The sequence below is a fragment of the Diceros bicornis genome, chromosome 6 (assembly GCF_020826845.1).
Source record: "Diceros bicornis minor isolate mBicDic1 chromosome 6, mDicBic1.mat.cur, whole genome shotgun sequence".
Taxonomy (NCBI): domain Eukaryota; kingdom Metazoa; phylum Chordata; class Mammalia; order Perissodactyla; family Rhinocerotidae; genus Diceros; species Diceros bicornis.
Genome location: NC_080745.1, coordinates 95,297,892 through 95,309,804, shown reverse-complemented (window position 1 = coordinate 95,309,804; position 11,913 = coordinate 95,297,892). Strand labels below are relative to the sequence as shown.

The 11,913-nt window shown below is 62.0% G+C and overlaps 1 protein-coding gene across 2 annotated transcripts; it reads right to left on the bottom strand.

Annotated features, from left to right (window-relative positions):
- Positions 1–5,096: 5,096 nt before the first annotated feature.
- Positions 5,097–10,230, bottom strand: VENTX (VENT homeobox). 2 transcript variants are annotated; one of them, XM_058544339.1, is made up of 4 exons: positions 9,470–10,230; positions 8,719–9,084; positions 6,290–6,450; positions 5,097–6,201 (listed from the first exon to the last, which is right to left on the bottom strand). In XM_058544339.1, the coding sequence occupies exons 2-4, from the start codon at positions 8,954–8,956 to the stop codon at positions 5,830–5,832; spliced, it is 771 nt and encodes a 256-aa protein (XP_058400322.1). In that variant the 5' UTR covers positions 8,957–9,084; positions 9,470–10,230; the 3' UTR covers positions 5,097–5,829. The 2 variants fall into 2 exon arrangements, with proteins under 2 accessions (XP_058400322.1, XP_058400324.1); XM_058544341.1 differs by having other exon boundaries at positions 8,719–9,633; positions 9,766–10,230.
- Between the last annotated feature and the right edge of the window lie 1,683 nt (positions 10,231–11,913).

Genomic DNA, 11,913 nt, shown 5'->3' with positions numbered 1-11,913 from the left:
CTGTGGTCCCTCAGCCTGGGGTCACCTGCCTGGGAGAGAGGTGGTGTCTGTGTGGTCTCTCTCTGTGTGGGCAGCCTTGGACTTTTGATCAGCTGTTCCCCCTGCGCTGTGTCTGTCACTCGTCCGTCCCTGCATTCTCACCCCCAAGGCTGTGGAGACCCTGCCCTTCTCCAGACAGCCCAGGGGCTCTGGGAGCAGAGCTCAGCGCACATCAATGTGTGTGGCCCCGGGAGTGCTGTCTCACCTGGTCCCCTGGACTCCTGGGCAGCCCCAGGCCCAGGCGGCCTCACCGGGGCTCAGCGCCCAGGGCAGCGGGGCATAGTGGGGCATCAGGCAGCACTCCAGGAAGGGCAGCAGGTGGGAGGAGGGGGGAGAGACCCCCCATCCCTGTGGCGATTCTCCCCATGTGCATTTTCCGGGCCCTGACGCACAAGGGAGATAAGCGCCGGAGGAGGGCAGCGGGCCAGGGCTGGCCCTGTCCCAGGTCCCGAGCCAGCAGCCCCTAGACCCCGTGGGGCTGCCGCCCACCCGCCTCCCGGCCGCGCTCAGCGCTCTGCTCAGAGCAGGTCTTTGTGCCCCAATCTTGCAGGTGCGGGGGTGGACGGGGGCCTTGGCAGGGCGCAGCCCGTGACCACGTGTGACAGCGGCTGCTCTGTGCACCCGGCCGCCAAGGTCTCTGCCTCGCATAAATGGGGCTCGAGGCTGGCAGCAGCAGAGCTCCGCTGTTAGCAGACGGGCTCTCCTCCGCGCCAGGCTCCACTCGCCGCACCCGCCACGGGGGCCCTGAGGCCGGACCAGGTAAGGCGAGGCTCCCCTCGTCGGCCGCCTGCTCACAGCCCAGGACTCCGAGCTGCCGCCCGCCTGGCCTCGCCCGCAGCTTCTCCCGCCGATCCCGCCGGCCGTGCATGGACCTCGCCCCTCGCCGAGATGGCCACCCCAGGCGCCGAGGAGCTGCTCACTCGTTGTTCCTTCTTCCTATGCATATACTTCTTTGAGGGTCAGGCCTAAAGAGGTGTAGGCATGGGAAAAGGGGGCGACGAGTTCTCCTCCTCCTCCCACCACTCCTGCGCCCTGACCAGCTGCCCCTCCTGCCCGCGGACCGGCTGAGGGGGCTCCGTTGTCCTTCTCCTCGGTAACCTTTGCTCTGTGTGCACTGGGGGTGTCGGGGAGGACGGGTCCAGGCCCCTCAGCCTCATCTTTGTCCCCGGGAGCCTGGGCGGAGGCAGCAGGGATTCTCCACTCTGTGATGAGTCTCACTGGGGGGCCCCCAAGGAGTTAAGAGAAGGTGCCGGAACAGGACCTGGCACAGCCTGTGTGAGGCCGCTGCCGGGGTCTGGGTCTGAGGCCACAAGGGTGACTTGGCCTGACGTGCAGAGAAGCTGGGGGTCACCGTGGGGGCCGCGTCTGCAGTGGTCGCTACTTCTTATGCCTTCATTGTACTTTTGTGATAATGAGCCAGAGTTGATTTTCTGATCAGAAATGTCAATAAAGCTAATTTTGTGTAAATGTAGTGTGGAAAAGTTTGGACAATCAACAAGAGTTTAAACAATGCTGCCTGTGTGTGGTGTCTCCTCTCCTCCGGCCTGGCGGGGGTCACATTAGCAAGACTGGTCTGGGGGACTTCCAGCCCGGAGAGTGGCGGGGGCTTCTGATGACCTGACAACTGGGGTCACTGAGGGGGCACTCTCAGCGCGCCTGGAGCAGATGGCGGTGATGGGAGGGCCAGGAATGCCAGGGCCTGACCGTGAGTGCACCCCCGGGCACCGCCTGCAGGTCAGGGTGGGAGCTCGCATCCCTGAGCGTGGTCTTCACTTCCTGGTGCAGGAACACGGACACAGCCCTCCTGCGCAGAGAGCTTCAACAACGACGATTGTCGGCCTTTGTCGGCCTTTGTAGGCTAATCGGCCGAGCAAATGGAGCTATTAACTTGCTGACAACAGGCGCCCCTGTATCAGTGGCCCGCCCAGGCTGGGCCTCGCCCCTAATCTCCTTTGATAGACTGGCTCACTCGTGCCTCCCTCAAAGGACCACAGCCTCCCGTGTGGGGGATGGGCCCACAGCAGGGGCTGCAGGGCAGGGCAGCCCCCCCACCACCCCCATACCCCGCGCCCCGCCCAGGGCCGAGCCCCTTCTCATCCGTCCTCACGAAGGGGCTGGGGGCTGGCTCCCTGGTGAGGCTCCCACGGACTCTTGAGAATACGAAAGGAAAGCAGGTATCAAAACACCCTCAGTGTGTAAGCAACAGCTGCTGTGTTGATCCAGACACCCCTGTTCCCTGGGATAGGGAGAGCGGTGGGTTGCAGGCCTGGCTGGATGGAGGGAGCAAAAGTCTGCCTGGCTCTCCACTCTCCTCCTGACATCAGCTGCAGGGCACGGTTCCTGGGCCAGGGAAGGAGACCCCTCAGTGTCACCGCAGCTGGGAGTGGGGCCTGCCCTCCCCTGGGTGCTTGACTGGACTTATGGGTCAGCTGCCTTGCCCCTGGCCCAAGGTGGGGTCCCTGGTCCACACTTGGAGCTGGGTGGGCAGTTCCCTGGGCAGGGGGAAAGGTGATGGAGTCCCCACCAGGAGGTCAGGCCGAGAAGTCCAGTGTGTCCTGTGCAGCCCCAACCCGGCTGTGGGGCCCCGAGGCAGCCCCGGGGCCAGGACTCAGGCTGGGACTTCCTGGGCACCCATCCCCAAACCTTGGCCCGCCCGCACTCACCCACGTGGCGCAGTCAGTCCCGGGGCCTCATCCTGTGAAGGGCGGGGTGGGGGGGTCCCAGGGGCACCAGGCAGATGATCCTGCCCCGGGGAAGGGGTTTCCATTCACCTGTCACTTTGCCACTTGCAAATAACCAGAAGGGCTGGGACAAAGAGTTTTACTGGCCTGGGCAGGGGGTGATGCTGCGTCCTCCAGCTGCAGAGGCCTGGGTGCCCTCAGGGATGCTGCCTCATGTGCCCCCAGCCCCACCCGCGGCCCCGGGACAATGATGGGCTCCTGGGGATGGCAGTTCCTCTCCCACCAGCACCCATGTGGTGGCACGTGCAGGAGGATCTGTGCAGCAGCCCCAAGAGCTGCATTTTTGTCACTGTGGAGGGTGTCCAGGTCGCTCCAAACACCCCTACTCAGGGCTCGGGCGCAGCCTTTGTGCAGCCAGCCCAGCACTTCCCCTCTACTTGCGGGGTTCGTTGGGGGGCCTGATTCCGCACCCCCAGCACCAAAAACCCTCGGGGCTCAGAACCCGGCATGCGCTTGGCCCTGGGAGAGGAGCGGGGATAGCCGGCCCACGTGCCCGGGGTCTGGGCTCGCCTCCCTCTGGGCCAGCGTCCGGGCAGCCCTGCCCAGCCACCTCCTGTGATGACCTGACAGAAAGGTCGAAAGTCCCCCCGACCCACCTGGGTTCAGCACTGAGTACTTCGCCGTATGTGCTTCACTGTATGGTTTTTGAATGTTTTGAATCTAACTTTCAGATATGAGACCCTACAGAGAGGGGGGCGGCTCCTCGCCTGGCCTTATTAACAACACAGGGAGGGGGACCCCCCCACCCCACCTGGCAGAGCTGCCGGATGCCTCCCAAGTCTTTACGGCTGTTTTTCCCACGGCTCCTCCTCGAGGTTCACAGGCGGCTGGGTCTCGCGTCCCTGACAACAGCGACTTCTTGAGGAGCCCCAGTCAGTGTCCCCTGCAAAGTCCCCGTTTCCTGTAAACTGGACTTAGGTTTTGGGCAAGACTATTTCACAGGTGATTGTGTCTGGGCCAGCACGGAGGCGCCATCCCGGCCCAGGCAGACCCCGTGTCCAGTGCCTGTCTGAGGCTGCATCACTGTGGGGGGCTTGGGGTGCATGGTCCCACTGGTCAGTCTACACTCCTTAGCCCAACGGTCATTGCTGGTCATGACGGCCACTTGGGTCACCCAGAGGACCAGGCAAAGGGGCACCCGCTGCCCAGAAGTGAGCGGACATTTCAGAGAGTGAGGCCCAAGGCTACGGGGGGAGGGGAGGGTGTGTGTGTGTTGGTGTGTGGGGGAGGTTCCTGGGAGTGCGGGGGACAGCAGCACAGACACACGGACAACACTCGGACACACATGGGACACACACGACACTCACCACACACATGACAGGACACACACCACAGGACACACTGTGAGTTGCTCAGTTTCCCCTAGAACCACCCAGTAACCTGGAAGTAACAAGGTAAGCAGACACTCGCTCAAGCTTTCAGGGGCAAAGAAAGAAAGAATTCAAGTCAGTGTTTTTGAACCAAAGATGAAAACATACAAACCTGAACAGCACTGTCTGATCAGATCCTGACCCCAGGAGAAGTCCTAAACAAAGGGCTCAGCATAACCGCGGAAACCTCGTCTCATGAAGTGATCTGCTATTGTGGTGGAGTCAAGATTCTGGGGAACTTGGCCAAACTCTGAAGGCCTTACACTGGCCTTTGGTGGCTGTGCCCTCCCTGGACCCCCCGGGTCTACTCTCAGACACCTGGAGATGTCTGCCTCTCGAACTGGATGGGGTTCCTTTCTGCTCAGAACCCTCCCTCGGGGTGCCCCACCCGCACTGGTCTCATGGTGTCCCCTTGCTGTCCCCCTTCCTGCAGGCCCCAGGGTACATCCTTGTCCTCCCTGCCCTGCTCTGAGGTTGCCCCGTCACAGACGCCTGCCCTGACCGCCTGCCTCGCTCCTCAATCCCGCCTGCTCTCTCCTCCAAACCCCATGTCACCCTGGCATGATGCGGATCTCTACACCTGAGTCCCCTCGTGACTGAACTGGCCCTTCACTGCGGGCATCCTGGGCACCCATCCCCAAACCTCAGCCAGCCCGCACTCACCCACATGGTGCGGACCCCTTCGCTGTGCCGTGGACAACGGTGTGTTCATTTGAAGTTTGGTCACACTGTCAGAAGCCCTCCAGAAAGTCTGTGCCAAGGACCCCTCCTTCCAGCAGTGGGAAGACCCACTGTCTTTGCCTTGGGGAGGGACCGTTCTTTCCTCCTCCTGGGCTGACCTTCCGCAGGAAGCCTTCTGCCCTTCACCCAGACTGCTTCATGGAGGAGGCACAGGGGCTCCATCCTGCAGGGGAGGGCAGCTTGGGGGGAAGGAACCCACAAGGCTGAGCCCGGGAGCCAGATCAGACACTGGCTCGGATCCCAGTCCCCCAGGCTTCTCCTCCCCAAGAGAAGGAGCAGGACAGCCACGAGAGGCATAGAGCACACTGTCCGGGCTGGTGCACGATCCAGAGGGCCTGGTGGAGGCTGCCGTCACCGCTGGGTTCCCGTTCTTCAGTGGGCAAAACCATCAACTCTGTTCCTTTCTGGATCCCAGCTGCAGAGTCATTGGTAATGCGAAATGCAAACCCCAAGGTGATAAAGACAAACACCTTCACTTCTTCCTAATCCTTTCATTTTTACACACAAAGCATACAGCACAAGAACGGACCCACTTTTATTTTAACTGGAAAACCAGATTTTCCAATACCATATATTGAATAAATTATCCTTTTATCATTTGCTAAAAGCCCACGGACAATGAGCCCATTTTCTGCTTTTGATTCTGTTCACTGACACTTTACTTGCTTCCTGAACTCACACTTTGGTAGTCTCCAGCGAAGGAGCGGCTTTAAAACGTCGTCAACTCTAAACCCTCCGGAATCTTAAGGTGGGTCAGGGTTCCAGGCCCCACCTGTGGAGGGGCACGAGGCCCACACCAGGGCGTCACTGTGACGCAAACACAAATGGCGAATGTCTCTCCAGGGAGATGCCAGGCACAGCTCCGCGCACACCTACTGTGTGTGGGACAGCACAGTGTGGACGCACCCCAGCTGAAGGCTCTGGGCTGCCACGTTTCCTCAAAAGGCATCCCCGACATCTGGCAGGGCATGCAGGCCCCAGGACAAGGCGGGGCCCAGTGTGTGCACCTGGCCCCCAGGGTCAGGGAGGCAGCAAAGCAGAGGCTGTCTGCTGCATGAGGCCCATGCTGAGGCCAGGGAGGCTTCTTCTACTTGACAGGGACCCCAGAAGGAGCCAGGGGGCGGTACCAGAGCTGGAGGCCCAGGCAGGGATGCCCAAGGGTACAGCAGCTGCAGGCCATCGCCCAGGGCAGAGGGTGGTGGGTAGAAAGCCAGGGGCATGTAGAGAGCTCCAGAGAAGGGGACCTTCAGCTGCGAGTCCTGCAGTTGGCGTTTGTGCTTCATCCGGCGATTCTGAAACCAGGTTTTGATCTGTGGGGAAAACAGGATCAGAGCAGGGGCGACACTGGGCCACCACCCTAGCCTGGCTCTGCCAGCCCGCCCAGGTGCCTAGCCTCACCTGCACCTCGGAGAGCCGCATCTCCCGGGCCAGCCTCCTGCGCTCCAGGGGGCCCAGGTAGCGGTGGTGCTGGAAGGAGCTCTCCAAGGTGCTGACCTGCTCCGACGTGAAGGCTGTGCGGACGCGGGGAGCCCGAGTTATGTCTGGCTCCTTGCTAAATCCTGAGGGAGGATGGAAGGGCACTGAATCCATTTGGCCAACAGTGCTGCCCACAAGAGACATGCTCCCCTTGCTCGGAAGGTGCCGCAAGCTCTGTGGTCGCAGACGGTAGACACAGTGCTAAGAAATACGACCAGGTGCTGGTGGGGAGCGGGGTGGGAGGGGTCTCAGGAAGCGCAGACCCGCCCTCTCCACTGTTCTGCTGTCCCACTTGTTCCTGGCTTGACTGTCAGTCAAGGTGACACCCCCCTTCTCGCCTCCCAGCCCAGTGTGGAATGTGGTCCAGAGACGTGGCTCTGGATGTGGATACTGGAGAAAGATGAGGAATGAACAGCAGTTCTGATGCAGGCCCCTCAACCTCTGCCCTGGCCCACTCGGTCCCTTCCAGAAGGGCTTCCACCCTCCCATACCCTTCCAGAAAGCACGTTCTTTCGCCTGCAGGTAAGGAACCCAATTCACTAGGTGAGGGGGTGGTGGCAGTGAGGGCCGGTGGAGCACATTCTATGCAAAGGCCTGAAGGACTGCAGGGCAAGGGGAGAGCCCGGAGGTGGCGCGCCTTCTCCACAGTCACAGGGTTCAGTCACACAGTACTCCTCACCATGCACCCAGGCTGTCACCACCCACCGTGTGTCTTTGGCCAGTCTTTGTTTCCTAATTTGTTTTGTGTGTGTGTGTGTGTGTGTGTGTGTGTGAGGAAGACTAGCCCTGAGCTAACATCTGTTGCCAATCCTCCTCTTTTTGCTGAGCAAGATTGGCCCTTGGCTCACATCTGTGCCCGTCTTCCTCTGCTTTATATGGGATGCCGCCACAGCTTGGCTTGACAAGCAGTGCAGCGGTGCGCGCCCGGGATCCGAACCTGCGAACCCCGGGCCACCACAGCAGAGCACAGGCACTTAACCACTGCACCACCGGGCCGGCCCCCCTACTTTCTAAACTAGGAGATGAGGGGGCCGACCCCGTGGCTTAGCGGTTAGGTGCGCGCGCTCTGCTGCTGGCGGCCTGGGTTCGGATCCCGGGCGCGCACGGACGCACCGCTTCTCCGGCCATGCTGAGGTGGCGTCCCACGTACAGCAGCTGGAAGAATGTGCAGCTATGACATACAACAATCTACTGGGGCTTTGGAGGGAAAAAATAAATAAATAAAATCTTTAAAAAAAAAATAAACTAGGAGATGAGGAATGGCAGTAAGCAACCCCCCAACACTCCCCCCGAGGGGGTGAAGGAAGACAGGATGGTGAAGATCGTCTACTCGGTCACTATGCAACTCATCTGACAAAAAGGCCAATCAGCTGCTTCGGGGAAACCAAATTTTACAAAATTAGTTTTAAACACTTAACTAGAAGCGTCCAGTGGACGAGAGGAGCAAAGGCTTGCTTGGAGGGGTGGGGGTTGGAGGGCGTAACCAGTCAGCATCAAGGATTTTGATGCAGGATGATTGGCTAGCCTTTTGGGGGCAGTACTGGTTGTAAAGAATAAATTTAAAATTTCACCTCATCGAAGTATAAAATTATTCTGTAAGGATTACTTAAACTTTTTTAAAAATGAAAACTTATGTATAACAAGAACCCCATTTTTGACCACGTTGGACTTTAAACCTAAAAGTGATGATTACGTCACAGAGACAAAACTGAGGATTCTCGGCAGTGAACAAAAGGTCAGACAGAGCTGAGGAGCCACCAGACCTCCCGGGAGCCGAGCACGCAGAAGGCACCAAAATTCACACATGCGGAAATGCAAAGGGCGGCGTCACTAGGTCGTGGCTCCCCGTGAACTAACGCGGCAGGATTCCAACTCAAGTCTAGGTGCCAAACTAAGGGGCCCGGCTTTTCGGGTGGGGCCACAAGGAGCCCTCTGGACTGGGCAGGTTTCATAAGCTTTATGACACACTTATCCACAACCCTGTGACTCATGGTGGAAATGGGTCCCGAAGACTTTTACAGAATCTGAAATCCACGTGCACAAAGGCACTAACGTCAGCGTTATGGCTCACAGTGAGGACGTGGGGGGTGGCGACTGGTGGGCCCAGGCCTGGGCAAGAGGGCAGGGGGCTGGCCCCTGTAGGAGGTGGGTGGGAAAGAGGAGCCCCAAGGGGCTTGAGGAGGGAAACCCCCCATTGTGGCTTTTGCTTCCAAGGGGAAGCGTTCACTTGCCAGAGAGGTCAGGAAACCCCAAACCCCAGCCCTAGTGAGAATGCCCCCAACCTCCTGAACCCTCCCCAACTCCCATCCTCATCTGGGGAGGAAGGGACCTCCCCCCATCTCCAGACCTACCAGCTGTGGGCGTCCCTGGCGCAGACAATTCTGAGGACTTCACCTCCCCCATGCCCACGGTCTGAGGGGGCTCCCCATTGCCGGACACCCTGGCTGGGGCAGAGAAGCTCTCCCAAGAGACCTCAGCGGGCCTGGAGGTGTGCGACTGCTCTGCATGGCTGCTCTGAGATAGCCAGGCCACAGAGCCAAAGCTGGAGGCTGGCTTGCGGCCACAAGGCAGGGCGGGGAAGGGAGGCATGGCTGGACGTGGTGCTCTGCTCAGGATCCTGGGGATAGATGGTGGTGGGCCCAGGTACAGGGTCCTCTGCAGGGCGGACGGTGGGGGCTGGGCGCAGCGTCAGCAGAGAGTTGGTCAGGTGGCCTGGGCTGAGCACAGGGTCGCCTCAGTTTGGCAGGGCCGGGCTACATTTATAAGCTCAGGAGAAGGAGGGTTGGGAGGCAGGTCTGCATAGATGGCTCAAATCCCCCCCCAGATAAGTAGCACCTAATTGCCTTCAATTCAGAGGCACAAAGGAGGCCATTCGCACCTCCCCCGGCTCCAAGATGTCTGGGGAGGGGCGGGGCTTCGGTCAGCGTTAGGGGAGATTGGGGGAGGTTGGGAACTCGTTACATCCTTTCATCTCCCCCACCCCCACCCGGCTGGCCCAGGCTGCAGGAAGGTGAGGACGGCCCCTCCCACCCCAGCACCCTCCCTGGGGGCTTGTCCTATGGGGTGCCAGGTCATCTTCTCGCTCCAGGTTGGTCCTCCAACCTGCCTCGTGTGTCTGCAGTGCCCGCGGTGAGGGAGAGTTCGCTACAAGTGGGGCGTCAGCATCGCTGCTCGCAGGACACAGTGGGCCCGGCCAGGGCGGGTGTCTGCTGCGTCCAGGCTGTCCAGCTGGGTAGGAATGTAGGGCAGGCATTCCTGGAAGGAGACTGCACAAGCCAGACAGGGCGGGGAGGGGCTGTGCAGAGAAGGACCCTCCGCTCTGCAGGCCCTTCTCTCTCACCATCCACCGCCCCCGCCCAGCCCCTCTGCTGGGTTTCACTCGGTGCCCCAGGAGCTACCTCCAGATTGGGGTGACACGAAGGGGGGTGTGCTCGCTCAGGGCGTGAACTCAGCTGCAGCCACGCGACATCACTCTTCCCACGCCCCAGCTGCCCCCATTGGGGCTGGGCAACTGCAGAGCCCCCGGGGGACGGTGGAGCCCAAAACTTAAGGAGGGTGTCCTCGAGACGGTCACCCTGTCCCCGCGGCCGCTTCACTCCTGAACTTCACCCCTGAACTGGCCTCGTCCGCGTCCGTCGGGAGGCGCAGGCAGCCAGGTGCGCCACGCCGTCCGCCCCAAGCCACGGCCGGCGGTGCCTCCCCCGGGCCTCCCCACAACCTTCGCGGGAGAGCGTCAGTCTCCTGCACGCGACCCGGCAGACGGACACGTGCTGCGGAAACCCACCCCGGCGGGCCCTGGGCGCCCCTTGGGGCGCGGGCTGGGGGGAGTCCAGGCTACGGCCCCGGCGGCTGGAGTCGGGTGCAGCGCTAGTCCGGACCCGAGCGCGCGGCTGGGCTTCAGTGCAAACGGATCGAGTCAGCAGCCTCGACCCCCGGGGACGCCGGCGCCAGGCTGGGAGGGGCAAGGACGACCGCCCGCGCCCACGCGGCCCGGCGGAGATCAAAGGCCTGGCGGCCTCGCCCAGGATTAGCACCCAGACCCCGCCTCCTGAGCCTCTCGGGCAGGGGAGGGGCCGGTGATGATGTGGGAGCCGGACCCCCGCGGGCACAGCGGGGAACCAGGCGGCGCTGACCGCCCGTGCGTGTGAAGGGCCACAACGCCGCTGACCTGGGCCTTCCTCCCGCCCCTGCACCAGCCCAGTTAGATCACCGGACCCCGCAGGGGGAGGCTGGGATCTGAATCACTGGCCTAGTGTCCGGTGAGGTGTCTTGTACGAGAACTGCAGGGTGTCCTGGAGGTGGACAGTGAGGTCCCCTCGGGTGCGCGTGGCTCCAGGGCTTCCTCCAAGGACGCCCTGGGGCAGGCTGCTAGCACCACTGCGACAGGGGCCGTCCAGCTAGCTGGGGACAGAGGCCGAGCTGGTGCAGGCCTGCGCAGAGCTCCTCCGGGACAAACGGGGGTGGGAGGGTACCTCACAAACCGGGCAGAGGGAAGTAGCCCCCCCATGGCTGCTCAGTACGCACAGAACAGGCCGGAGAGGCCTCCTCCGGACAAAGGAGCATTTGTTGGAAATTACTGCATTGTGCACTCAGCAGCGTTAATTCGTGAAATGTCAGCCATTCAGGTTCTGGTCTTTGGAAAGTCTGCTTTAGCGTCTCTTCACCTCTGATTTTTCCCGCCGGGTCCCCTGGCCTCTTGGCTCCACACCCGCACGTTCCTCAGCACCCTCCTCAGCTCTGCCCAGCCATCTGCTCCGTAATCAGGGACCCTCCTCTAACGTCCTCCGGCCTCCACTTTCCCAGCTTCCTTGCCTACACCCTCCCCTACCTGAGTCCCACTCCAGAGTCCAAGGTGACCCCACCTCAGCAGGTCAAGTAGCCTCTCCCTCCTGTGTCCTCCCCTCCAGCTCTGGCTGCTGCCTGGTGTGATCCCCTCCTCCCAGCGGCCCCTCGGTCATTCCCTTCAGCACTGCCACGGGCTCAGGCCCCTCTCCCCTCACCCGGCCGGCCGTGTCCACTGGGGTCTCCCCACCCCTCCCTCCTGCACTGTGGGCCCCTCTGTCTCCGCCGGCTGCTCGGGCCAATGTCACCCGTGCCTAGCCTCAGCTTCCTCACTTGGCCTCGGAGCAGCGTCTAGGGCTCCCCGGGCCTGCTCCTCCCCTGGCTCTGGGACCCGCGCCCCCGGGTTCGCTGCCCCTCCACCGTCCCTCCACCGCCTTCCCCGAGACCCGGGGATTACACGCGGGCGTGGCCTTGGCGCTCGGCCGCTGGCTCTACGTCGCGGCACCTGCGCGCCGGGGGGGCCGCCTCCCACCTGTACCCGGGCGGCACGGGCGTGGTGGGGGTGGCGGTGAGTGGGTGCCCCCACTCCTCGGGCGTTCTGGCTGCCCCGCCCCCACGTAGTCCGGAGCCAGGCTCCCCACCTCGCTCCCCCTCCCGCCGCGGCCTCGCCTCGTCCCGGCCATCTCCACGGCCACCCCAAGACCCCCTCTCCACGCCCGCCCCACTGGGAGGTGGAGGCTGGTCTGGTCCCCCCTCGCTCGAGC

Bases quoted from the DNA above. Each gene is read 5' to 3' on its own strand.
- VENTX (XM_058544339.1), bottom strand. From the start codon at position 8,956: ATGCCTCCCTTCCCCGCCCTGCCTTGTGGCCGCAAGCCAGCCTCCAGC. The intron at 6,451-8,718 runs GTAGGTCTGGAG...ATCCTCCCTCAG, and splicing joins GCCAGGGACGCCCACAGCTG to GATTTAGCAAGGAGCCAGAC. The intron at 6,202-6,289 runs GTGAGGCTAGGC...TTTTCCCCACAG, and splicing joins TGCGGCTCTCCGAGGTGCAG to ATCAAAACCTGGTTTCAGAA.